Below are 26,452 nucleotides of genomic sequence, written 5' to 3' on the forward strand. Positions count from 1 at the left end.
TTTTTTCCAGGGATTAAATTGGAATAGACTAACTCACATGTTCACCGAAAATTTAAATGACTTCCTTAGCACATATGTCAGGCATGGGTAAGATAATGAACTTTACATTGATGGCATGTATAGATAATATAAACAATAGGCTGATGTCCAGTGCTTGTCTCCCTTGTGTTTTTGTCTGTGACTCATATGAGATCCTCCCCAGTGATGGGTTGCAGTGCCGTCTCTTCCTTTCTGGTCAGTGAGTGGTTAGGCTGCTCGGGCCAGCACAGTTTATGGAGACGCTAACAAGTGGACACAAATCAAAGTGAGCTCAAATCTTCCAACTATTCTTTACAGAAGGATGCAAAATAGTCACTGTGTCATTTTATCATTGATACTGTAAATCTTTCACAGGGTATTGTCAAATGCAGCCTTGCCCCACCTGACTAAGGTTTCCAGTGGCGGTGCTCAGCTTGTACAGTGCCCAGCCTGGCACCAACAGGATGGAGGAGAGGGCCATGATCCAGCCCATTACGTAGGCCCAGGTAGGGTACACATACCAGCGATTAAAGGTCAAGGGCTGATACTCAACAAGTGAACATAGAAAGGACCCCTGGGGAAACAAAAAAGTATGTTATACCTGAGGGTACACCTGAATATATGATTTTAAAAGTATTTACAATGGAAACTAATGCATGCTCGTAGATAGCCATAATGAATCCCTCATGACATCACATGATCTACCTAGTGGGGATAGTAGTGAATTACACATTTGTCAACCCTTTGAAAATATGGCATGTTTGTCAAAATCAAGCACATGTTGATATTTTAACTGCCAAAAAAGAAATGCCTCTGTTTTTTTTAGACAGAGCTTTTGTACTAAAATATTATTTTGTGCATTGAAATGTGCTTCTATATACTCACCAGTGAAACAATGGGTGTGAGGTAGAGCCAGCAGATTCTGAAGAAAGGATTAGCACGTTCGCCCGTCATATCCGCGATGATGGCATATAGCCGCTCTGCTCCTGTACAGAGAAGTCGTTTTGTAACATCACGCACATACGGTACACAGATGAGCCCATATTGGAACTACCACTGCTAACATGTCATTACTACCACAAGCACAAACCTAAATAGGAAAACAAATTGTTTGTGGACTATTATAGTGAGATTAAAGCGATACCAAAATGAGTATTTAATTAAATATTCACAAATGGGTAGTGATCTAAGATCAAGTGTAAGATCACTAGTAACTCCTATGTCAACCAACCTAATACACAACAGAAACAGTCCTAGGTTTGTATGTACAGCACATCAATGGAGAAACTTGACAAAGTATCTGCACGTGGATTGAAGACCTGCCAGCATGTACACATTTTCCTTACTCGGCACATATTTTGACTCTTAACTACACCTATAATGCTTCACTGCTCTCTGGTATGCATTTTGTTGCTTTTTGCCAGTTTTAGTTTTATTTGAGTCTTGCGCGTGAGACATTAACACAGCTTAATTCGGTCCTCGCAACCAGCATATTGTATCCGAGTTGGGGTTGGTCAGGTGTATGGTTGAGTTAATGAATGGGGCATTCAAATATGATGTGCTGTGCGGTCTGGTCGATAGGTCCACAGATACAGTCTGCTGATGAGCGCAGCCCCCAGCGTATCATATTGTAATTGTAAGTGTTGTAGTAGTTTGGCGCCAGGTGGCCACATAGTGTTCAGGTGGACAATAAGTTGAGTAGGGCATTGGATTTCCCGCCTGCGAGCTCTCCAGGCTTTGTAGATGTTACAGTCAGAGCTGCAAAAAAACGCTGTGAGGCGGTGGGAAGGTAGGTGTTGGCAGTCAAGTTTGGAGAACTGGCCAAGGTTGTGTAGAGGATGTCTTCAATCAAGTGAGGCTCACTTCACAAATGCTCTCTGCGCAAGGCTGCGGGTGCGATGCCAGCTAAAACAGGCAGAAACTCTGACCGAGTAGGCCGTAGGCAGCCTCAATGCATAGACATCATATATATATATATATAGACCGGCACTAGATCAGGTAACAACAAGATTAGCGGCCGCCATTTTACCCCAGACATCGCTCAGTCAGATATCTATGGGGAAAACTTTTTAGTGTTCTTTGTCTTCGTCTGTGCCTACCTGCAGCTGCAACTTACTTGTTAAGTTCCAAACTTTTCACCCTATAGTAAACTTACAGTCAGAAAAAAACTCACAAACTGGCTGTAATACATTTGATAATAATGTTTATGTAAGGTGTAATGATAATATGTAAAATGCTGTCTAAATAAACAAAGTACAGCTTATATACAGCGGCATCCTATTGTTCATAGCTGACTGGAATCTAGGGTAATATGGTGGCACATCTGTCGCCTATTTTAAACTACAGACAGTAGTCACGTTACTATATCTATGCCTCCGTGTGTCATTGAGTGTGGTGTTAAGCATGTATTACCATGCATTATACATGCGTGTATAATGCATGTAAGCATGTATGTGCACACTCCTGGAGCAGCATACTCTGCAGCGTTGTACAGTGGATGTGTTGACTCCGCAAGATGCCCCTGCTCGCTGGCGAAGGAGGTTGTTTCTGGATGACACTTCAACTACAATGTCATAGGCTGCAGTTTGGTCTACCAGGATTACATTTGCCTTGCTGCGTTTCTCAAAGCTGTCTTCTATGTCGTTTGTGAGTTTCGCAATTTGGTGAACAGTACTGCGTCCAGGACAGAATCCTGCTATTTCGTCTGAAAGTTGGGAGTCCATGACTGATTCCAGCTGGACCAGGAGAAGACGTTCCAGTTGCTTGAGGGTCATATAAGACTGAGAGGGGTCGGTTATTCTTTGGATTGTCCAACAAAAACCCTCTTGCCTAAGGTGACGTAAACCTCCGTAATAAAGTAAAGTTTGTAGAATATTTGTTCAGAGAGTGTATAGCCCACCTCTGCCATCTCCAACTTTGGATCAACTTTTGTAATAAAAATAGGTGTTATAACAGGTTGATGTGTTCGAACTGCATTAACACTCCTTCTCTCTTTAATTACTATTGTTTGCTCGCAAGCTAAAACGTTTTGAGAGTTGTAGTTGTAGTTTCTCAATGAGTGGACGTCAATTCGCGCACTCAACCCAGTGATAGTTTTAAAAATCAGGGTTGTCCAAAGTGTGGCCCAGGCATCATGTATTTCTCAAGTTTTGGATCTGTGTTTGAACATCACTGAAAAATATTTTTTGCAAAATAGTAGAAGGGACCTTTTAACAGTAATTACCTGCATCAGCATACCTACCAAATATCCAGCCTATTGCCAAGGTTTCAAACCCACTGAGAAAGAGAATGCAGGCTCCATTGCAGGCGTAATAGTCAAACACCTGAAAGATGTACATTCCTCCCTGAGAATGAGAGCAGGGGAAATTATAAATTTTTTATCTTATTAGTTTGTTTTTCATTTAATTGTGCATATATGTTTAAGGAGTATGTATCCCCACATCTGTGATCATGATGAGCTGGGACAAGAAACATGTGAGGCAAAAGAGGAGAAGGAAACGTTCCCGCCTGCCCGCCTGGCGCATCACTGCGGGAAACATGTCCACCACTGACGTGATCACTACTTCCATGGCAACAAACTTTATACAGAAAAAGAAAAGATCAAGCCATGAGGGACGTTCCATAGGTAAGTAGTTTCAGAATGACAATAAGCCTATACTTGTGTGTCTAAGCCCAGAAGAATGATCATGAAGAAGAAGCAGATGGACCACAGTTGAGGCAACGGCATCATGGCTACCGCCTGAGGATAAGCGATGAATGCCAAGCCTGGACCTGGAAAGAACACTGCACTGTCACTATCAATATAGGACATTTCAACCATTTCCTAACATGCTTGAATTGTACTCAATGGAAGATTTAAAGTGGAACAATGGCACTAACATTATGTTTTTATCATCTTCAGGATTGACGCTATACTGGCTGCCATTTTGTCTTGTCACACAATGAAGGCAACACATAGTTTGTGTTCTTCTATAGTTAGCTTTTTTATTAATTAAATGGAACAAGAAACAAGCTTTCAAATGGTCAATTAGAGAGCTTCTTCAAATGTAATTTTATTATGTGAAACAACAGCACCTTCTGGCCTGAGTCAAATGAGACAAAATGGCAATCCCCATGTTACCATACGCTTGCTAACCAGATAGTGCAACCAGTTGAGCTCCTACATTATTACATTTTGGTGAGCCTATTTAAATTGTAACTCTATTTATTCATACTTGCATGCCAAAATACACAGAGTTGCTAAAGTGTGATTGGCTAATTATATACGTATTATATATTTGCATAATAAGCCTACAGTTGCTCAAATGTTGGTGTCCATTGATTGTGTTCATAGTATTTTTCATTTTGTTTGATATTAACTGGTTAAGAAAACGTTCATATAACTAATTAGATAAACACAACTAACTGTGGAAGATATGTAATTGTGCAGTTATTATCATTAGTAATGACACTAACTACAGAAAAAAAGTTTCATGACACCTGTGCATGTCATGTGAGTGGATGTCCTCAAGATGGCAGCAGACATTTTTACAAATCTTTCAAATTTATTGCAAACTCTGTTACTGTGTTTGAAACCCGTATGTTATCTCTGAGCTTAATCTCGCTCTTTTTTTCAACAGCAGGTGCCATTTTAAGAAGGTTTAAAGTTTACCAGACTCTGCTACTTCTGCAATGGGAACTCCCTGCTCATGAGCCATGAACCCCAGCACAGAGAAGACTGCAAAACCAGCCACCACACTGGTAAGACTGTTCAGTAAACACAGCCACAAACAGTCTCTGCAACACACAAATTGACTTTTTTAAACTTTTGGTACAACTTGGTCCATCACACTCTTTAGACTTTGTGCTTCTGGTGCACAGTTAAAATAAGTGAGTGAATGATGTTAAAACTAATCCTGACAAATTGGGAATAAATCGGTCCATTTCTAACTGACATATGCAGCTCAATTAAGTCAATTTTTTATTTGTACTATAATACTGTGCATTACTTGTATTTGTCTAAATGTCGTAAAACGTACAAAAATATAAATATGCACATGAACTATACTGAAAAAATACAGTTGCACTCACTGTCGATTTACTTGCAAAGATTATACAATTGCAAAAGTTTATACAATTAAAATACAGTAGCTTTACTCATCTTACAAAAAGTTACTCCAAAAAATATTGAAGGCTTTTATGTATTATATAATGGGGGCTGTATCATTTCAAGTGCAACTGTATTTAATAAACATTTTACTTTATTGGATGTGTTCATCATTTAAAAAAATTGCCCACTAAGGTTCTAATGAAATTGAATGGAGATTTTCTCCACTCATTCTGTTGTGACAAGTCCCTTTTGCATAATATTACTAAACAATACATGTTTATTGTAGTTTGCAGTGGTGTTGAACTACATGGCTTCATACTTATTTTTTATTAAGTGTTTCTAATATTTCCCAAATAATGAAACCAAAATTTTACATATTTGTAACCCAGTTAGTTCGGCCCCATGCCTTTATCCCATTCCGCACGGGGACACGGATGCTGGTCGTTCGTAGAAGAGGCAAGTGTGATGACCCTAGGGCTAAAAGCCCCGAGCTGGCAGAACAGCAGCCAGCTCTACTCATGAAGTTGTCAGGTAGGAAGGTTTACTAACGAACACTTGGCGGAGCCACACTGGCTGGCCCCCGTTACATATGGTTGTTAAAAAAGTTAAAGTACCAATGATTGTCACACACACACACTAGGTGTGGTGAAATTTGTCCCCTGGATTTGACCCATTCCCTTGTTCACCCCCTGGGATATGAGGGGAGCAGTGGGCAGAAGCGGTGCCGCGCCCAGGAATCATTTTTGGTGATTTAACCCCCAATTCCAACACTTGATGCTGAGTGCCAAGCAGGGAGGTAATGGGTCCCATTTTTATAGTCTTTGGTATGACTCGGCCGGGGTTTCATACTCAGGGCGGACACTCTAACCACTAGGCCACTGAGTAGACTATGTTGAAGTTAAGTTCTTCTTAAAGAACAACCCGTCGATCACGAAAATTTTAGAAAGAAAAAGTATTAATATGACATCAGGAACAAACCAAAACTAAAAATGACTAATAGACCCACCAGCAGGCACACATTTTAACCCCTGAACACACCCGCACGCCTCGCCTCTTCTCTTCAGCCTCGACACCGCCGCCACACCCCCCAAGCGCGGCCGCACACTATAACCACTCGTCTATTAAACGCAATTTGCATGATGTGCACAAAAATCATTGAGCTGCAACAATGTATTAAGGCTGATTGTTGCAACGCATCGGACATTTTCTAGCATCCAACAAACAACTGTCCTCAACCACGACCATCATCGCTCGCATGAAGCTAACATATAGGGTCTGTTAACATTGCTCTAAAGTACAAATTTTGTGTTGATTTATTTTGCATAGAATGTGCAAAGGCAGTATAATATATAATAAAACAAGTCGGCAGCTAAAGAAGGACTTCCCCTTTTATCCCCTCTTTATCACAAAGGAAAAACCCGCCAGGTGAACAGCTGATTTTACTACTTTCACTGCTGACATAAGACAACCATGTAACTCGTCCCATATGTGACCATAGGATGAACCAATATACTAAGACTATAGTGGCCATAAACAGTTAGCTTCTACAGCTGGGGTGCCCAAAGTTCACCGCAGGGGCCATGTGTGGCCCGTGACTTTTTTGTCTTTGGACCTAGGCACAATAAAACAAAACAAAATAAAACAGCAAAAGTTGGGAAAACAGCAAGAAGCATGATGAGAAAAAGTCAAAAATGTCGACATCAGCCAATAATAACGACACAAAGCTTTGTCTTTAAAAAACAAAAACACATATGAAGTAATGATAAATACATTTGCTTCCTGTTGACACTTACTTATAGCAGTTGTTGCTGTAAGGGTTATAGCTGCCCAGTACAGTGAGCGTGCCCACACCAATGCTGTATGAGAAGAAGATCTGGGCGCCAGCTTCCATCCACACCTGTCAACACAAATGAGTGTGTTTTGCATTGTGTTCCCACCACCGCGCGTAACAGCGCCTATACCTGAGGGTCTGTGAGTCGCGACGGTTCTGGAAGAAGATAGAACACCACTCCTTGTCTGGCCCCGGGAAGAGTGAGTCCACGGATCAACAGGATGAGCAGCATGATGTAAGGGAAGGTGGCGGTGAAATACACCACCTGGAAAGGATAGTAGTTACATGCTTTTAAATGAGGTATCACACACTTGCTGCCATTTTTCAAGACTTTACCTTTCCGGTAGATTTAACGCCTTTCCAGATGCAGAAGTAACATATGATCCACATGGCGATGAGGCACAGCAGCACCTCCCACCTGATGCTGCCGATCTCCTCAATGCCCCCTGAGATGTTCAACACCCTACGTCTATAAATAAATGTATGTTTTATGGGAAAATATGCATTTGGATGCTATTTATTAATGTATTTATTGTTTATACTCCCAGAATTCTGTTGCTGCTGAAGTTCCGTTGGTGTGGTTGCTGCCCTCCAGTGTGTGATTTCTTGTTGTGAAGTCTACACAATCCACTAATGGGTAACAAGACAAGTTATTGAGTCTGAGTATCTGTGACAGTTTTCTTTTTGTATCTTTTGTTTTACTGGGCTTAATAGAATCAAATATATTTTTAATAATGTGTTATTAACTGTAGTGTTAGCAACAGCTCAGAGTATGGCGTAGTTCAGTTCTACGCCGATGCAGACTACAACTGCCATGCTGGTATAAAAAAAAAAGCCTTTAAACTAAGCTAGTATATGCCCTCACCTGTGTTCCAGTAGTTGTCACATGTGCTCCAGGGCAGTTGGGAGTTAAAGGAAAACAGCAGGTAGAAGAGAGCCCAGGACAGAATAATGATGTAAGTCATGCAACTGTAGAGCAGGATCAGCTGACCTCCATATCCAATACCTGGCACACACACACAATATTTGAAATACAATGTAATACATTACAGTACTTTAATTTAGAAATGCAATATTTAAATTTTAGCCTTTGGGTTGGATTTCAATAGGTCATGCAAGTGTACATAAGTGTTCCGATGGGTGCATGAAGATAAACACTTAATTTTTGCTTTAGATTCGATGTTAGAGAGGATGTGCTGTCAATGTTTGCCTTGACCGAGCATTTCAAGTGTTTTTGTTTGACTGGCAGAAGGTTGGTAATGTGTCACTGCTATCACACACTTAACAGTGATGTGACCTCATAGTGAAATGCCGTAACAGATGGAAAAAGACACAAGTAAGTTTTGATGTGTGGTTTGTCTTTCAGAGTGTTACACACCTTCAGCCAGTGGACACAGCTTCCTCCAGCATGTGATCCCACCCTCTTGGGAGTACTGGCCTACGGCAGTTTCCAAAAGGAAGAGCGGTACGCCACACGTCACCACAAACACCAGATAGGGCACCAGGAATGCACCTGAATGTTAACAAATACTGATATGCAAAATGTACAACACTTAGAAGGGAAGATGCTCTGCGGGAGGCTTACCACCGCCGTTTTTGTAGCACAAGTAAGGAAACCTCCACACGTTGCCTAAGCCAACTATGTTGCCGGCAACAGCCAGGAGGAACTCCACCTTGCTGCCCCAGTGTCCTCTTTCCTCCACCTCATTTTGGCTTCGTTTCGTCCCACGCTTTTTCCTCCACATTCCCAAAAATCTTAACGTGAATACAAGTGTCCACACTGTGTGTTAAGGTTTACTTGCATGCGTGTTGATGACTTTGTCACTTAATGAGCAACCTACCAAACAGTTAATCAGTTCCCACTAGAAATGTAAATTATCTCCAAGTTGAGAATGAACTGCGACGTTTCGTACAATACAGCTGCAAGTCATGGTTACACCTCTATGTAATGTTAAAACCCACAAAAATCAAAAAAAGTTCCGCAATTGGCTACAAACTCAATATTCTAGCATGTTTGTCGAGTAGTTGGCAATGATGCGCAGTAACAATCTACATGTAGCTAAGCTACATAGCTTAACTACATTTTCCAGTAGCTAGGTGGGAGCTTAGCTACGTTTTTAATGAGTAGCTTTTCCTGTAGCTTAGCTACTTTTAGACCCATGTAGGTAGGTAGCTTACATCAAAGCTACAAGCTACAAAGAGAGAAAATGCCCTGCAAATCCTGGCCAAGAAAATATGGAGAAAATAAAATGACTTGGATAACCAAGAACATCCGTATATACGGAGAAAATCCATGATGATTGGTTGGTGTTCGTATGATGAGTCACAATTGGCTAAGGTTGGGGCAAAATGTTCTGGACTGGCCAATCAGATGCAAGATAAGGCGGGTCATCAAAACTAGTAAGCAAAATCATAACAGACACACACTCGTCACATGACGGTGAGGGAGTCAGAGACAGAGCGACGCTTCAAGCTGACAACTCAAAAAAAAGAAAAAGAAACATACTTGAAAAATTAGGGATTCTCTCCCGTTGATTCAATTTTTCCTTTAGTGATGAAGATGACATGCAGGAAACCCACAAAAATGCGTGTCGTTCAGACAAATGTATGCGTTCAGAGAAAACAATGGTCAAAACCTTAGTTTTTATTTGTTTACTCTGTAAACCAAAATCATATCTGCTCTCTTTATCTAAGGCATCCAACACAAATTTAGGAACACACATTATTGAACAAAAGAAATATGAAAGGTTTTTCTGCATGTGACCATTACCATCTGTTCCCAAACATCACTCAAGTCATTTTTTTTGTCAAGATATAGATAGATGCTGTTTTTTTACTGTAGGTAGAGAAAATGAATAACATTATAGAGGTGAGTCAAAGAAAAGGCAAACGAAATAAATACATAGAGTGGTGTGCGGGGGACCCCTAGAGGTAGTTGTATGGTGTCCCCAGCTAAGCAGGGTCCATTTGTACACTCTGTTACATTAACATTGATATTATGCATGTGGGTCCATAGATATAAATGCTGTTAAATGTAGCTTTGATGTAGCAAGCTACTTTTGCTGTGTAGCTTGCTACAATTCTCCGGGGATAGCGTCCCCTGTAGCTTAGCTACATTTTATTGAGAGTAACTTGTAGCTTAGCTTACTACATTTTCCAATTAGCTTGCCCATCACTGGTCAATTCATGTGATGGCCGTTTGTTTAGCGGTCCCGCTCTTAATCAGACGCAGTATTGCTTATGTATGGTAAATAAATAAATGATAAATCGGTTATACTTGTATAGCGCTTTTCTACCTTCAAGGTACTCAAAGCGCTTTGACAGTATTTCCACATTCACCCATTCACACACACATTCACACACTGATGGCGGGAGCTGCCATGCAAGGCGCTAACCAGCACCTATCATCAGGAGCAAGGGTGAAGTGTCTTGCCCAAGGACACAACGGTATGGCTACATTTGTCACTAACTGTAGCATATACATATTTCTTCAAATAGTTGCAAGGAAAATGTGTTTTTTAGAGGAAAGGCATTTATTTATATATATATATATGTATGTGTGTGATTGTGTGTGTGTGTGTGTGTGTGTGTGTGTGTGTGTGTGTGTGTGTGTGTGTGTGTGTGTGTGTGTGTGTGTGTGTGTGTGTGTGTGTGTGTGTGTGTGTGTAATTTTGATATGTTTTTACATATATACCTAAATAAAATTGTACAATCTTTAACAAATGTATTAGACCATCACCCAATGTAAGCTTTAAGCTACAGCTGCTCTGAATTTACACACCAAAATATAATTTCTTGAATTTTCTGAATTTACTGTATAAAAAAACAAAACAGAAGGCCAAGGACATGAATGTTTTCTTCCGCTTCAGGGTTGATTTTAAAGTTCTATTTTTAATTTTGAAATGTCTTCAGAGTCTTGCGCCTTCTTATCTATCTGACCTCCTTTTACCAACCCTCGCAAGTCCTCTGGTACTGGCCTTCTATCTTTACCAAATACCAGAACAAAGACCCACGGTGAGGCGGCATTTAGCCACTGTAGCCCTCACCTGTGCCTCAGGACTGCAAAGACCGTTGAAATAAAATTAAAAAAAAGACTTAAGACACACCTTTTTAATCAGGCTTTTTAATGATCATCTTAAAGGCCTACTGAAATGAATTTTTTTTATTTAAACGGGGATAGCAGATCTATTCTATGTGTCATACTTGATCATTTCGCGATATTGCCATATTTTTGCTGAAAGGATTTAGTATAGAACAACGACGATAAAGATTGCAACTTTTGGTATCTGATAAAAAAAAGGCTTGCCCCTACCGGAAGTAGCGTGACGTAGTCAGTTGAACATATACGCAAAGTTCCCTATTGTTTACAATGATGGCCGAATGAAGTGAGAGAGATTCGGACCGAGAAAGCGACAATTTCCCCATTAATTTGAGCGAGGATGAAAGATTTGTGGATGAGTAAAGTGCAAGTGAAGGACTAGTGGGGAGTTGAAGCTATTCAGATAGGGAAGATGCTGTGAGAGGCGGGGGTGACCTGATATTCAGCTGGGAATGACTACAACAGTAAATAAACACAAGACATATATATACTCTATTAGCCACAACACAACCAGGCTTATATTTAACATGCCACAAATTAATCCTGCATAAAAACACCTGCGTGTTTGTTATGCTAGCTCCTAGCTCCTCTGCTAGCTCCTAGCTCCATAGAACACGCCAATACAATTCAAACACCTGATCAACACACACAATCACTCAGCCCAAAAGACCGTTCACCTAACCCAAGGTTCATAAAGCTTATATATTTTTAAAAAGTTACGTACGTGACGCGCACATACGGTCAAGTTATCTAATGTTTAGCAGCCAAGGCTGCATACTCACGGTACCTGATATTCAGCTGGAAATGACTACAACAGTAAATAAACACAAGACATATATATACTCTATTAGCCACAACACAACCAGGCTTATATTTAATATGCCACAAATTAATCCTGCATAATAACACCTGCGTGTTTGTTATGCTAGCTCCTAGCTCCTCTGCTAGCTCCTAGCTCCATAGAACACGCCAATACAATTCAAACACCTGATCAACACACACAATCACTCAGCCCAAAAGACCGTTCACCTAACCCAAGGTTCATAAAGCTTATATATTTTTAAAAAGTTACGTACGTGACGCGCACGTACGGTACGGTACGTGTTATGCTAGCTCCTAGCTCCTATGCTAGCTCCTAGCTCCATAGAACACGCCAATACAATTCAAACACCTGATCAACACACACAATCACTCAGCCCAAAAGACCGTTCACCTAACCCAAGGTTCATAAAGCTTATATATTTTAAAAAAGTTACGTACGTGACGCGCACGTACGGTACGGTACGTGTTATGCTAGCTCCTAGCTCCTATGCTAGCTCCTAGCTCCATAGAACACGCCAATACAATTCAAACACCTGATCAACACACACAATCACTCAGCCCAAAAGACCGTTCACCTAACCCAAGGTTCATAAAGCTTATATATTTTAAAAAAGTTACGTACATACGCAAAAAAAAGTTGCGCACATACGGTCAAGCGATCAAATGTTTAGAAGCCAAAGCTGCATACTCACAGTAGCACGTCTGCGTCTTTGTCATCCAAATCAAAGTAATCCTGGTAAGAGTCTGTGTTGTCCCAGTTCTCTACAGGCGTCTGTGTATCGAAGTCAAAAGTCCTCCTGGTTAGAGTCTCTGTTATCCGAGTTCTTCCATCTTGACTGCATCTTTCGGGAATGTAAACAAAGAAGCGCCGGCTGTGTACTGTTGTGGCTGACTACGTTCGAAAAATACGTCCATTTCGCACCGACAACTTTCTTCTTTGCTTGCCCAGCTTCCTTCTCCATAATGCAATGAACATGATTGAAACAGATTCACGAACACAGATGTCCAGAATACTGTGGAATTATGAAATGAAAACAGAGCTTTTTCGTATTGGCTTCAATGTGGAAGGCATACCCGTGTTCCCCGGTCTACGTCACGCGCATACGTCATCCTCAGAGGCGTTTCGAACCGGAAGTTTAGCGGCAAATTTAAAATGTCACTTTATAAGTTAACCCGGCCGTATTGGCATGTGTTATAATGTTAAGATTTCATCATTGATATATAAACTATCAGACTGCGTGGTCGGTAGTAGTGGGTTTCAGTAGGCCTTTAAACTCTTATTTCGCAAGGTTTCTCATAGTCATTCACATTGACGTCCCACTGAGGTGAGTTTTCCTTGCCCGTATGTGGGCTCTGTACCGAGGATGTCGTTGTGGCTTGTACAGCCCTTTGAGACACTTGTGATTTAGGGCTATATAAATAAACATTGATTGATTGATTGATTGATATATTTTTTTATTATTTATTGTGTTGTTTTCTATCTTAATTATTATTATTACTACTATTATTCTCACAATGTTGTGTTTTATTAACTTATTAAAATAATATTTATATTATTTGTATTTTTTTACATATATTTTATCATATGTTTTATAGTATTTAGATGGTGTTAATTTGAGTTATTCTCCAGTGTGGACGCCTCAAAGGTGGCGTTTTTCCTCAAATCATCAGTGCCATGTTTGTTTTTGCTTTATTACTGTCAGTAGTGCTGTGTGTGTGTGTGTGCATGTGTGTGCGTGCGCGCTTGTAGGTTTTCTTGTTTTCTTTTTTTTTTTTGTACAGCACTTTGTGTTTGCCACTTGCCTGTGTTTTTAAAAAGTGCTATATAAATAGTTTGATTTAATTCTTATTTAAGATGTCAATTTATTTGCAGTCCTTGCCATTTTTAACAGAACAAATAATGTTTTAATACTGTTATCAAAGACTACGCCATACCAATTATGATTGTTTTGTTATCCGTGAAAAAAACAACTATTGTTTCATGGTGAGACATTTGTTTGTTAGAGTGGAAATTGCAGCTAGCAATTACAATGTGAGTCAATACCTCCAAAAAAAAAAGTGCAGTTTTTAATGCAGTGGTTATCGCTTACAAAAAAACAGATTTTTGTATCTCAATTAATGCAGCAATATGCTCCAGTGTCCCCACAAAAGCATCTAAGAAGAAGAAGAAGAAAAAGAAGCCAGTGGGTGTCACAGATCTGCTTCCACTACTTTCTGTCCTTGTATCACTGAGCTCTCTTTGCTGACCAGATGCAAGATGGCAGCGTTTCATGTTTCCAACTGCGTCCCACACCAGCAGCTCAGCCTGGGCAGAACAGCAGCTGGACGTGTACCTCACCCACAGTGGCTGAGATGAGCCGACAGCCCACATGGACACATTTAAGGGGGCTTCTCCTTCTACTAATATAACCTTGTGCTGCTGGGGCTGATCCTTGCCCGTGTTGTCCCCTGTAGGCGGGGGGATGTGGAATAAAGTCAAAGTGCCTTGTCCTCGCAGTAGTTGGAGGGCAGCGAGGCCAGAACGCCCCCTATCTGACAGAGCCAAAGACACGCTCCAGGTGGACTCATTGCAAGCCAGAAGACAAGAGGACTGCACTTGTGTGGTTGAACAGGATGGAGGGGAGGTGTCAGGGTCCTTTAAAAAAAACATAATATCAAAACTTAATTTGCATCCATGATAAAAAGGTAAATAATCGCATCCAATTGACCCATACTTACTGGAGGAACCACTGTCAAGTATGCCACCGCGTAATTTGTGTCAGCAGAATCAAGAGCATGCACTGAAAACGTCAGGGTGACAGTCGCTCCTGCCTGAGCCGTGGAGGGTGTGTGAAAGCCCACCTGACCGGGGAAAAGCTTGTTGGCACCAATGTGGAACCTGAGAGGAGAGACGGACTGCATTTTGTTTAGGATATAAGATTTGATTTCCATGCAAACTCTCTTAGGGGTTGTACTACCTGTGAGGTCCTCTGGTATGAAGATACCCAGAGTCATCTTCAGCCATCAAACTAAAGAGTCTGTCTGGGCCGTGGTTCATGATGTGGAAGTCCACCATGGTGCTGTGACCAGGCACCAGAGGAGGGGCAGATAGAACCTGTGTGTGATTCTTTTTTTTAAAACGAGCTGTGTGTACTGTATTGTATATGCTATGAGCATGGTAAACATACTGGTGTTTAATGTACCAGTAGAGTGGAAAAACAAGTTGACTTTATATGCTAATTTGTGTTTCATTGTATCCATAAAACCATTACAATCCACAAAGTATGTGAAAACACTGTTTAAACATCACAAAATGCCACAAATTCAGTCAGCCATTTTGAATATTGCGATCGGATATTGACATCATAGCAGTAATGCTTCTGCACTCTGACAATGTTATCAGATCAGTCATACTGGAAATAAGCAAAAAATGGAAAGAGATGTTGTGTTTATCATTCACAACCCTTATGTAAGACAAGAACACATATGCTTGGCTTTTTTATGCATTCGAAATCGTAAATAAATAGCCAACAATTGATTCAACAGATCGAGGGTCCTCTGTTGCGCTTATTATACTACATAAAAACATCCAGAAACTGCCAACAATATTCCATTTACAAATTGTGACCTGAAAATTAACTAATTATGAGTGATGTTGTTAGTGTGTGAATGTTGTCTATCTGTGTTGGCCCTGTGATGAGGTGGCGACTTGTCCAGGGTGTACCCCGCCTTCCGCCCAAATGCAGCTGAGATAGGCTCCAGCACCCTCCGCAACCCCAAAAAAAGGGACAAGCGGTAGAAAATGGATGGATGAATGGATTGTTATTGTAAGCGCCAACGCAGACTGACTATTTTAGCGGCGCATTGATAGCAGTGAGCTAATGCTAGATTACGCTGCTATTGACACACTGAGCCGACGGCTGCTTCTGCTTCGTCTCAAAATTCTAGATTATAATTCATGCGGCTCTCACCTGGTAGTAGACTAATGTGACGATGGTCTGACAAGATGGTCAACGTTCACATCCCCCGAAATGGCAAAATAGACCCCACAAGATGCTTCCTGGAGGAACTTTTTTTTTAACCCTTCATGAGGATTGCAATTGAATCTTTATCTAAACGAAATTATGTGAGCGTGCCGTCGGTTGGCATCCAAGCGTGAGTAGAAATATTACAGTAAGTGTTTGTTTTAATATGGTTTGTTGTTGTTAGTTTGTTTGTTTAGCACCTAGCAATGCTGCGGATGATAGTGTCACAATGAAACTGCATCCATCACTCGCTCATCCTCTTTGTGTTCGGGCCCAGAAATATAAGGTCCTGGCTCTCACAAAGTCTGCTTAAATTAGCATTGTTGTTGCTAGGGAAGAGATCTTTGGTTCCTAGCGCTATGTCATGCGATCACATGACTGGCTTCCTCGTTACCTCAAATTGGCTCGGGAATCTCTCTGAGATTGATACTATTTTGATCATATTTATTCATTTGCAAATTTTGGAAGTCCTTTGATGTCATAAATCAGATATATATGATACTAGGTTCAATATAGAGGCAACTGTTTTTTCCACTCAACTGGTACTTTAAAGGGTGAAAATTCAAAAAAATGTTGGTATACAATCTGTCTAAAGTAGTTATTGAATTTTTATTCCAGCAGTAAATTGGGTCGCTGACATGTTTTGTCCTTAGCAAATTGAGTGTGAGTTGTTTTCTTAATCTGACACTGTACAAAAAACTATATAAAAATAAGCTTTGCTGCCATTTATTAACCCACGAGTAAAATGCGGCTTGTTGCAGAATTCTAATTACCGGTAGGCCAAAAAAATCCTACCCCATATAAATTGGAAAATAGGCCTTTTTTTTAATGGGCTGTGGTCCAATGAAAATGAGCTTCTAGGCCAGTGGTTCTTAACCTTGTTGGACGTACCGAACCCCACCAGTTTCATACGGCATTCACCGAACCCTTCTTTAGTGAAAAATAAAAAAAAAAATTTTTTTCAAATTCAAGACAAATTTATATGTTTTTTTACTGGTGCACAAAATTAACCGTGCATGAGCATCACCTTGTTCAAAGAACAAAACCAACAGTGCATGAACTCACAACATATTACACACCTGCAAATCAGATGGAAATTAGAGGGAACATTGTTTGGGGGTATCCATAATATGCCGATAGGGAGAAGTTTTTATTTTCACGATGAGTTGGGTGTGTCTTGACCTCCGCGGCAGAAGCTCCGCCGAACCTCTGAGGCCGACTCACCGAACCCCTAGGGTTCGATCGAACCCAGGTTAAGAACTACTGTTCTAGGCGCAAATGGCCTTGGGCTGCCCATTCGGCTCCACTGTCTTAAAAGGTAAACAATTGGTGTGCATCCGCCATACACTATGATAATTTAATGTATACCTAAGAAGTGTTGACTGTGATGTATAGCACAATGGCTACTTGCTCACCTGTATCTGGACATGAGTGGGCTGTACCATTTCCGTGGCAACCCTCTCCAGCTTGTTTCCTTCGCCGTCACGTCCCGTGAGGCGAACACAGAAGGGAACTCTGGGAATGGAGTCCACCCATCCAACCAGCTCCTCGGCAGCGTAGCTTGACAAAGGAGATGACGCAGACGTGGAGGAGGAATTTAGTAACACTTGCTTCAGACTCTCCCCTTCAGCTCCCAGCAGTGTCACATGACTGAAGGAAACTTCCTGGTGAGGAGCCAGGCCCGTCACTGCCAGCACCAGAAAGGCAGGAACACCTAAAGGATGAAATAAGAAATCAACTCCACAAATCACAGTTATGATGCCTCTAATACTAAAAATATAAATATCTTTAACCTGCAACAGGGCCGCCATCCACTCTGGCCAGTCCAGGGTGTGTGTCATTGGTTACAGTGGCAAAATAATACAGGAAATCCACACGGCTATCAGCTGAGGGGACCAATTGTCACAATAATATTATTTCTGCCATTTAATGGTTTATTTTTCACAGTAGTACCTATTACGTTGAATGTTATGTGTCCATCAGCTGTGGCTTGCAGGTGCCACTGCCCCGGCTGGATAGGAGGCCGCAGACGAACACGGTACAGACCATTGAAGGACTGGAAGTCAGCCAGAGAGCCTTCCTCGCTCAACAGAGACTGGCTGTGGCCTAAAAAAGGTATAGAGTGATTTGAAGTGATTTGTCTATACTCTCTATGCAGTTGTGTTAGTCGTGTTTTCTGCTCTCTGTTTACCTGAAGGATCGACAAGGATGCACTCTGTCAGAAGGCCAGTAATGTGTAAGGTCACGTTTTTTACAGAGCTGTCAACTCTGAAGGAGTGTGATGACATCTGGTCCTGGTCCGTCTTGAGATAGAGAAGAGTCACCTGGTAAGAAAAAAAACCTTGAACACACCTATAGGAACCTTTTTAAGACCATTTTCCAGCACTGTAAATGTTGTTACAATGTTGGATACTTGTGTTAAACAATGCCAAAGCATCAAATCACTGAGGTTCATACATTTTGGCATGAGCTCGCTAAAGTTAAGATCGTATTCCTCTGGTTCAGGCTGTGAGAAAACGCAAACAAGTTTGGATAAAGTATTATTTTCAATAATTCTTGGTATGCGCATAAAACACAGGCGTGTGACATGCAGTAACATAAATGCTGGTAAAAAAACAGCTTTTTTTATGCTGAGTCTAAATCGCTCGTCGAGTGTGCAGGTGTACCTAAAGTTGTGACCGGGTGAATCTATGGTTATGGTTCTAATGTTTATGAAGTCTCTTTTTGACTGTGTCTGGGGGGGAAAACAGTGCTGGCGACTTCAAGATGTACATTTAAACAGTGTATTGTTTCAAAAGATGAATAATGATCATTTTGGAAAGTGTGAGGCATTGGTTTCATTTGCAATCGGGGAACGACTCCAAAATCGAACATTTTGCAGACAGACTCAAAAAACAGCTTATAAAAATGTCTGTGGAGCAAAATATACGCAATAATTACATCAAAGCATTTACTGTACATAATATCTGGACCACACGGAAGTGTTTTAAATGTAGATTAGAATCATCGTACGCCTTCTTTAATGGCCAAAACTATACCATTATTTTGCACCTATCTTTGTATTTTAGTTAGTGGGCTATGTTTTGGTTCATGAAGAATGCCATAGATACTATAACCTAGATTCCGATATCTCTTTTTGTATCCAGATTTATACTAAATTTCTCAAATTTTTTCCTGGGTCCTTGCGCCACTCCTTTACAATGTTTTTATGAAAATTGATTTTGTAGTTGATGCGTAATCCTGATGTATTAAACAAAAACAATAATGAATGGACAAAAGAACAGTCCACATTTGTCCAAAAAATACATAATTAATATTACAGTTGTCCTTTGAATATGATGTTTACCTTGCGACGCATTTACCTTGTCAGCTGCTGTGTTGTCCTCCACAATAGAGGAGACGCTGTGGATGTCAGAGTTGCTGGTGAATATCGTCAGTCCTCCAGATAAAGATGACAGGGACATGTAGAGGGAGAACCGATCAGGGGGCAAAGCTTCTCTACTCCTCCTTTTCCTTTTCTTCTTCTTCCTCCTTCTTTCTGTGCTCTCTGTAGCATGGTTGGGGTCTTCAGTCAGGAGAAAGGTCACCTGTGGGAGCATCGGTTTAGGAAATGCTTGGTTTGTATCTTCTATCTTTTAATTAGCAACGAACAGTCTTACTTTGCTCTGTTTGGCAAGCGCCAGGGCCTTCACCACGTCAAACAAGTGGGCGTCCTTGGGGGAGGCGTCAGTGAACACAAAGATTTCGGACAGCGGCGGACTGTGAGAGAGAGCCAGCTGCAAGAACACAACAGTTAGCGGACAAACACTTGAATCATGGGAGTTTTGGATCTACCTGAATGGCTGTGAAGCACATCTCTGGTTCGTCGCCTCCTCCCAGCGCCATTAAGTTCTCCATGTGCTGCATAAACTGGTTGGGGTCATCCGTCTCGTACACTGGTCCCACCTCTGCACACAACACTGGTAATAAATCTAATGGGATTTATATTTCTGTAGTCACTCTGTATTAAATATAAAATGTGTATGTCTTTAATGCAGAGTGATCATTTAATTCCAATTGTCTGTTTCTGTTGGTCTTTAGGGCAGTTATGATTGCAACAAGTGGCTGCAAGCATGTGATTAAACCAAGAAACCATTCTGAAATTGGAATAAATAAAAACCCCACCATAAAGCATATTTTCAATGCTAACACACACTTTTTTTTTACTCAACCAGCCATGTCTGAAATTACAGCTTAATTGCACCCATAACTTTCTCAACCTCACTTTCTCAACTTGTTACAGGTTTTTCAGCAAATTGTTGTAGTCTCAGTTTGGTTGCCGGGCAGCCGGCAGAGGATTTACAACTACACTTCTTTCTTTGCATCTTGCCCATTTAGGTCTTTCCTCTCAAAGTGTACGTATTTTGTTTTGGGGTTTGACAAAGATGCACATTTAGAATTTAACCTTTAGAGGAGGTGCCCATTAAGTAATATCAAACATATATTAGATAATGTGTTAATGGTGAAAACTGTCACTTGTGGACGTTGTGTGACTGAGCCCGAGAGCAACATGTGGTAGAAAACTAATGGATGGATAAAAGCTGAGCCACATGATTTCATAACTCATATTCTCAACTCTAACAGTATGCAGTGTCAAGTATTGGGTACTGGGAAGACAAAGTTGTGCCCAGCAGGGATCAAATGCTGTCGTTTCTGAGACACTGCCATGACAGTCGGTTATTCACGGCAGTGTGAACACTCACCAGGGTCATGGAAGGGTACCAACACAAAGCTGCCGGGTTGCCCAGGGAGGCTGGCTCTATTCTGGATGAGGGTATGAGCCCGCAGACGAGCTGCTGTGATTTCCTCAAACATGCTCCCTGTGGTGTCCATGACAAAGACCAGTGCTGGGACCTGCTTCACGCTAAAAAGCCTGCATTACAAACATGCATATCTATTACTGTATTCTTCAGCATTTTCTTGACAGGCGAAAAAAACTTGAAAAGCACCTGAGGAAGGTCTTGTGTCCCACTGTGTCTCTGAGGTCTCTCAGTACTGTCAGCGTGGCTTCAGATGCCAGCATCGCCGCTTTCACGTGGAGGTAATGATGAGGGGAGAAGACAGGGGAGGTGCTGTCCTTGTTGATGCCCCCTTTGGCTCCTATAGAGCGACTGCTGTCCAGAATGCCTCCATGGCTGCATTTGCCTGACAACAGAAGTTGTTTTCAAAGCAATAGTGACTAAATTTACAGAATTAATTGGTTATTGTTGTTGTTTGACTGTCTAAGACAGACATTTACATGTAAAGGTATTTGTGTGAAAACTTGAACTGACTTGCTTTTTTTGTATACCTTCAGGTTTTGGAGGGAAAGTGCTGAAATAGCCGGTTGTAAGCATCTGGCCGTCTCGCTTTGTGTTTGTCAGTCTTGGGAGAAGGTTGTTCCGACAGGTGGCACTAAAGCACTCCATACAGGTGGGTGTGTCACCTGCGGAGCGAGAGGGACGCCCATTACATGAGTTAACGACCATTCATCCATTATCATGACTGATGCACCTCTGCCCAAGGTATGAATACTTTGTGTTATAAAATTCAATATATCTACACCAGGGCTATTCAATTGGCAGCCCGGGGACCATATCCAGCCCGGAAATGTTTGTTTTTTTACCTTTGTTCATCCTCCTATAGTAGCCTTTCAGTTTCCATTCATGATTAATCGATCCCTGAACTGGTTAGACAAGCCTTAGCGCTACATTGCCACTGCCATTATTTTAGTGCATTCCAAAAGGACCTTGTAGAGAGCAAGCATGACATGTTGAACCTTAGGTGTATGTCTAAGTTACCTTCAGCCACAGGGACAGCTGGCTCCTCGGGCTGCAACAGGTGCAGGTAAATCGAGCGCTGACCCATCTCCACCCAGTTACTGTGGCTGTAGAAGTCCTGGATGTAAGTTAAATACATAAATTTGCAGGACGGACCGTTTCATATAATAATTTAAGTGGTACTGTGTACCTGCAAGGAGTGAAATAGTTGGCCCAAACTGTGACGGGCACTTTGGTGCTCATGGGCCCGTACTGACAGCAGCGTATGAGCCCAGAACCGCCGCAGCATTGCCATGGCACTGTCCACGCGCTCAGAATCAAAGTGGTACACAGGGTCAGACTTGGTAGAGCTCAGAAAGTCCATCTCTGCATTGGCATTCACCACCTCCCCCATGGCTCTCCAGAACCCTCGCCCCAGACTGGTCTGCAAAGGATGCAGGCGGACATGTAGATTTCCAAGCGTGTTCATGGTACGTTATTGTAAAAACTCATTAATTATTTGAAAAAAGTCAACACTTTTCACTTTTTTTTTCTCTCTAAATATTGTGGCACACCTCTTCCTCAGCATGGTGTTCCTTGTCTTTATGGATGTCCCTCAGAGTGTCCAACGTGACATTGAGGATGGCCTGCTCAGTGATGTACTGGTGTGTGTGCGAATCCCAGGACAGCGTCAACACCCGAGACCAAAAGTTGGGGAGAAAGCATGTGCACGGTGCCGCCAGGAGAAGGTAAGCACAAATGAACCGGTGCATCTTACTTAGATTGTCCTTCCAAACGCTTCTTGTGAAATCATGTCTTAGCCTCACATCGTACCTGCATATGAAAGATCAGGTTATAACAGGAAAACAAACATTTTCGAATCTTATTCGTTCATTGCTTTTTATATTTAGTAAATAAATATTGTAAATAAATAATTGTCTATTTCAGTTTCTTTTGTAGCTGCTCACAGTTGGGACAGTTATTTGCTTTTGTTTAGTTTTGGCATAATATGAAATAAAATAAATCAAGATTCAATGAAAAAAATATTTAAAATGAATTTTAAAAAAGACAAATGCCACAGAAGTCGTACAATTCAGACTTTAAACAATGTTCATAAAAAATGTCTCAAAATTTAAACGATTGGTTATTGTGTGTGATCTTCTGTTGCATATGTGACAGATATTAATATGCGTATTAACTTCAGCAATACTAATAAAACTTCACTACGTGACACATTTTTTCTTTTAAGTGTATTTATTTTTTCACTCTATTACGCAACGTCAAAGGAGAGTAGCCTACTGTTGTTTTACTGTATTTTATTATACAGGGCTTAACTTATCTTAAACATTGCCTTTGCTAATCAAGAAAATTGTAATATGAGCAAAATAATTCTACTCATAAGATTTCTCTTACAGAACAGCCTGGAACAGAACAGATCTAAGTAATTGTAGCTTCTACGTTTTCCCTCCAGAGCTTCCTCTGCAGCGTTGGAGCCAACGTGTGAAAAACAAATTTGTTGTATTGTCTGACAATATTAATGAAAAACAAAGTCACATTCAAGGGAGCTTGTTGGACTTTGCCTGAAACACAATGCAAGATTGGTTCATTAAACAATTTGTTAAATTAGTTGTAATTAATAATGACATGTCACCCGCTCATAAACCCCGCCCTTTGGCCAAAAAAAACCTCTCCATGCATTTCTCTGAGCTTGGTCTGTACTGAGTCCCCTCATTGTTCCTTATTCCAACACAATACATTTGTTCTCCCAACTCTCACAAGGAAGAAGCTGAAACAAAGACCCCAAACAAGCATACCCTCATCAGCGTTTAAACTGATTGGTGTGGCAAACGTGAAACTTCTGTAGTTTCTCGTTTGTAACCAGTGTGAGCATATGCATTGCCTTTGCATTTGGAAAATGGGATTTTACATCTACGACTACAAGAACATATAAGAAGAATGCAAATTAAGAAAAAGTTCTCACCTCACATCTTCTCCTTGTGTCTTCACACTTGATGCAGAATCACAATCCCACGGATGCACCGCATATATATGTTCATAAACCAATGTAGACTTTCACTTCAAAAGGTCAGCAGGACACTTTCACTCCGCTTAACAAAATGTAAGTGAAGTCTTCAATTGAACTTTGCTCTAAACCCTGAAAAGTGAAATGACAACGGAGACATGGCTCCAAGAGGTAGTTTGCTGGGTTTCGATGAGTTTCTGGCTCAGCACTGAGTGGTCTTGAGTGTGTTTCTTGGGAAGTGGGACACAGTGTGAGGCAGAAGACATCTCGTCATCGCTCCCTACGGCCCTACTTGCCCCCCCTCATTAACGCACGGTGCATTGATTCACCACAATAGAGACGCATATATTACCATCCATGGGGCTCAACTTGGGTCTTAACCCACCCTCCCCCCTTTCGTCCTCCATCTATCACTCTCCCTTTTTTCTTACTATTACAAAAACCACAGCCCCTTCCTCCCACCCCACTTTTAATGGCAAAGGGGTGGCAATTGCTGTCCATCACTGGGGGAATTGGCAAATATTACATCGTTGGACATGAAGTTAAGCATTTGTATTTTGTGGTCGATCCTGCGCTCGGGATCTTTGTGTGTGGAGTTTGCATGTTCTCCCTGTGACTGCGTGGGTTCTCTCCGGGTACTCCGGCTTCCTCCCACCTCCAAAGACATGCACCTGGGGATAGGTTGATTGGCAACACTAAATTGGCCCTAGTGTGTGAATATGAGTGTGAATGTTGTCTGTCTATTTGTGTTGGCCCTGCGATGAGGTAGTGACTTGTCCAGGGTGTACCCCGCCTACCGCCCGAATGCAGCTGAGATAGGCTTCTGAAAGGGACAAGCGGTAGAAAATGGATGGATGGATTGGTAATTTATTGATTGATTGATTTATTGAGAAGTTTATTGACATCTTAAAGAATTGAATCCATGTAATACCTTAAAAAGGCAAATGGATGGCACAAAATGCCAAAAGGCTTGTTTCCATTGTGGTCCATTAAATATTCATCACACTTGATGAATTCAATAATAAAAGATATATAACCTGTAACATGTATATACAAAATTACGTTAAAAATTTATAAATTATGTACATATACACAGTATACATGTCAGGTGATTTGAAAAACAATATATACTAAAAATGGGGGGGTATATACACTATGTACATGACACTATGTACATGACTATGCACATGTTGACTCCAAGAGTGTGCAAAACAGAATGAGAAAATATATATACACTATAACCACATATAAACCGGTTTGATGCTTCGGAAAGTTGCTTGGGATCAATTTTGGTTCAGATCAGGAAGAGGTTGAGCTGAGCCATGATTTTATGGCAGTTTTAAAATTTAGTAGGGAAGTTCAAATTTTAAGGTCTTTTGATAGTGCATTCCACTGTGTGGTGGCGAAATAGTGGAATGCATTTTTTCCCATGGGAGTCTTGAATTTGGTGGGGGGGGGCGAGGTCTGAGGAACTTCCTCTCGTGTAGTATCTGTGAGCATCACTTTGGTGAAATAGTTTGACAGGTTCTTGGGGACAGTTTCTCTGAGTATTTTGAATACCAGGCACATTGTAATTTGGTGTACTCTTTCTTCAACTCTAAGCCATCCCAATTTGGTAAAGTGGGCTTGAGTTAGGTGAGTCCTGTATGGGAGGTTGAGCAGGAGTCTCACCAGCTTGTTTTGGGAAGTTTGCAATTTTGTTTTTAGTGGCTTGGGGATACTGGTGAACCATGAGGTGCAGGCGTAGTCAAAACGACACTGTATGTAATAAGGATCTTTAGTGTATCCCTGTTGATAAACGCAGAAATCCTGCCCAAAAATCTAGTTTTATTATTGATCTTGGTGATTGCTTTTAATGCCATTTTTTCACCCGAGAGAGTGTTGTCCAATATACAACCTAGGTAAATTACCTTGTCTTTGCTGGTGATTATGGTATCACCTGCTTTAATCGTAAAGCCTGGGGATTTACCTAGGTTTTGCCTGGACCCAAATAGGATGAACTCTGTTTTACCCAGGTGTAGTTACAGTTTGTTATCGGAAAGCCAGAGACAGAGATTACTTAGTTCGGTGCTGAGTGCACTTTCATCCTTCAATTTGTCCCTGTCCGCGAGGCCAGGATCGCAGAATCGTCCGCGAACAGGAACAAATTGCTGTTACATGCTGATTTCATGTTGTTATCAAGAATAACAATGGTCCCAGAATGCTCCCCTGTGGGACACCACAGCTTAACTTGAGGGGAGAGGACAGTGATCCGTTCACCTCGACCACCTGTTCTCTATCCTCAAGGTAAGATTTCATCCAGTTTGTGGCTGCGCTGTCAAAACCGATTGCCCTCAACTTGTTTTAACAGTATTGAGTGGTTAACTGTTTCGAATGCCTTTTGAAGGTCCAGCATAACCATTCCACAGCACTTGCCCATGTCTATCTCTCGCCTGATGTAGTCAGTTAGGTACAGTATATATACATGTAAATATATACATATATATATATATATATATATATATATATATATATATATATATATATATATATATATATATATATATATAATCTATTTGCTCATATATTAACCTCTCTATAACCTTTGAGATGGAGCAAAGGATGGAAAAAGGGCGGTTGTTGCCGGAGTCTAATTTGTTTCCTTTTTTATACAGAGGCGATATTCTCGCGAGCTTGAATTTTTGTGGGACATTGGACTGATTGATAGACAAGTTAGCGATATGAGCAACCATTGGGGCAATCGTGACAGCTGCGTCTTTGAGAAATCTGGTGGGAATATTATCATGTCC

At 41.1% G+C, this 26,452-nt stretch overlaps 3 protein-coding genes across 20 annotated transcripts in view; 1 reads left to right on the top strand and 2 right to left on the bottom strand.

Moving 5' to 3' along the window:
* LOC133658238 (von Willebrand factor A domain-containing protein 5A-like) overlaps nt 1-26,452 on the top strand; it is a 58,372-nt gene that overhangs the window by 7,501 nt on the left and 24,419 nt on the right. For 4 of the 18 annotated variants that reach the window (XM_062060040.1, XM_062060057.1, XM_062060038.1 and 1 more), the window contains 13 exons: nt 11-87; nt 203-304; nt 394-524; nt 3,443-3,643; nt 4,638-4,758; nt 7,060-7,173; nt 7,286-7,419; nt 7,487-7,575; nt 8,305-8,403; nt 17,847-17,978; nt 18,061-21,785; nt 21,859-22,131; nt 22,227-22,389. The gene's annotated coding sequence lies outside the window, so the exon portion shown is untranslated. Of the gene's footprint in view, nt 1-10; nt 88-202; nt 305-393; nt 525-2,962; nt 3,644-4,637; nt 4,759-5,514; nt 7,420-7,486; nt 7,576-8,304; nt 8,404-17,846; nt 17,979-18,060; nt 21,786-21,858; nt 22,132-22,226; nt 22,390-26,452 lie in introns of those variants that run through there. The other 14 variants (XM_062060049.1, XM_062060047.1, XM_062060051.1 and 11 more) reach the window with 14 other exon arrangements.
* Nucleotides 89-8,409, bottom strand: LOC133658241 (sodium- and chloride-dependent GABA transporter 2-like). Its single transcript, XM_062060058.1, has 13 exons — nt 8,317-8,409; nt 7,804-7,944; nt 7,481-7,568; nt 7,275-7,407; nt 7,069-7,203; nt 6,901-7,004; nt 4,670-4,794; nt 3,677-3,789; nt 3,459-3,596; nt 3,260-3,362; nt 904-1,004; nt 422-592; nt 89-281 (listed from the first exon to the last, which is right to left on the bottom strand). Exons 2-13 carry the CDS (start codon nt 7,901-7,903, stop codon nt 183-185), a joined length of 1,410 nt encoding a protein of 469 aa, XP_061916042.1. The 5' UTR covers nt 7,904-7,944; nt 8,317-8,409; the 3' UTR covers nt 89-182.
* On the bottom strand, nt 13,928-23,896 carry vwa7 (von Willebrand factor A domain containing 7). Its single transcript, XM_062060037.1, has 17 exons — nt 23,622-23,896; nt 22,216-22,474; nt 21,852-22,085; nt 21,683-21,779; nt 21,193-21,327; nt 20,852-21,047; nt 20,606-20,775; nt 19,698-19,810; nt 19,523-19,639; nt 19,226-19,450; nt 18,055-18,187; nt 17,817-17,969; nt 17,657-17,749; nt 17,279-17,577; nt 14,817-14,953; nt 14,578-14,737; nt 13,928-14,494 (listed from the first exon to the last, which is right to left on the bottom strand). The coding sequence occupies exons 2-17, from the start codon at nt 22,411-22,413 to the stop codon at nt 13,946-13,948; spliced, it is 3,009 nt and encodes a 1,002-aa protein (XP_061916021.1). The 5' UTR covers nt 22,414-22,474; nt 23,622-23,896; the 3' UTR covers nt 13,928-13,945.

Source organism: Entelurus aequoreus, linkage group LG10 (genome assembly GCF_033978785.1).
Source record: "Entelurus aequoreus isolate RoL-2023_Sb linkage group LG10, RoL_Eaeq_v1.1, whole genome shotgun sequence".
NCBI classification, from domain to species: Eukaryota; Metazoa; Chordata; class Actinopteri; order Syngnathiformes; family Syngnathidae; genus Entelurus; species Entelurus aequoreus.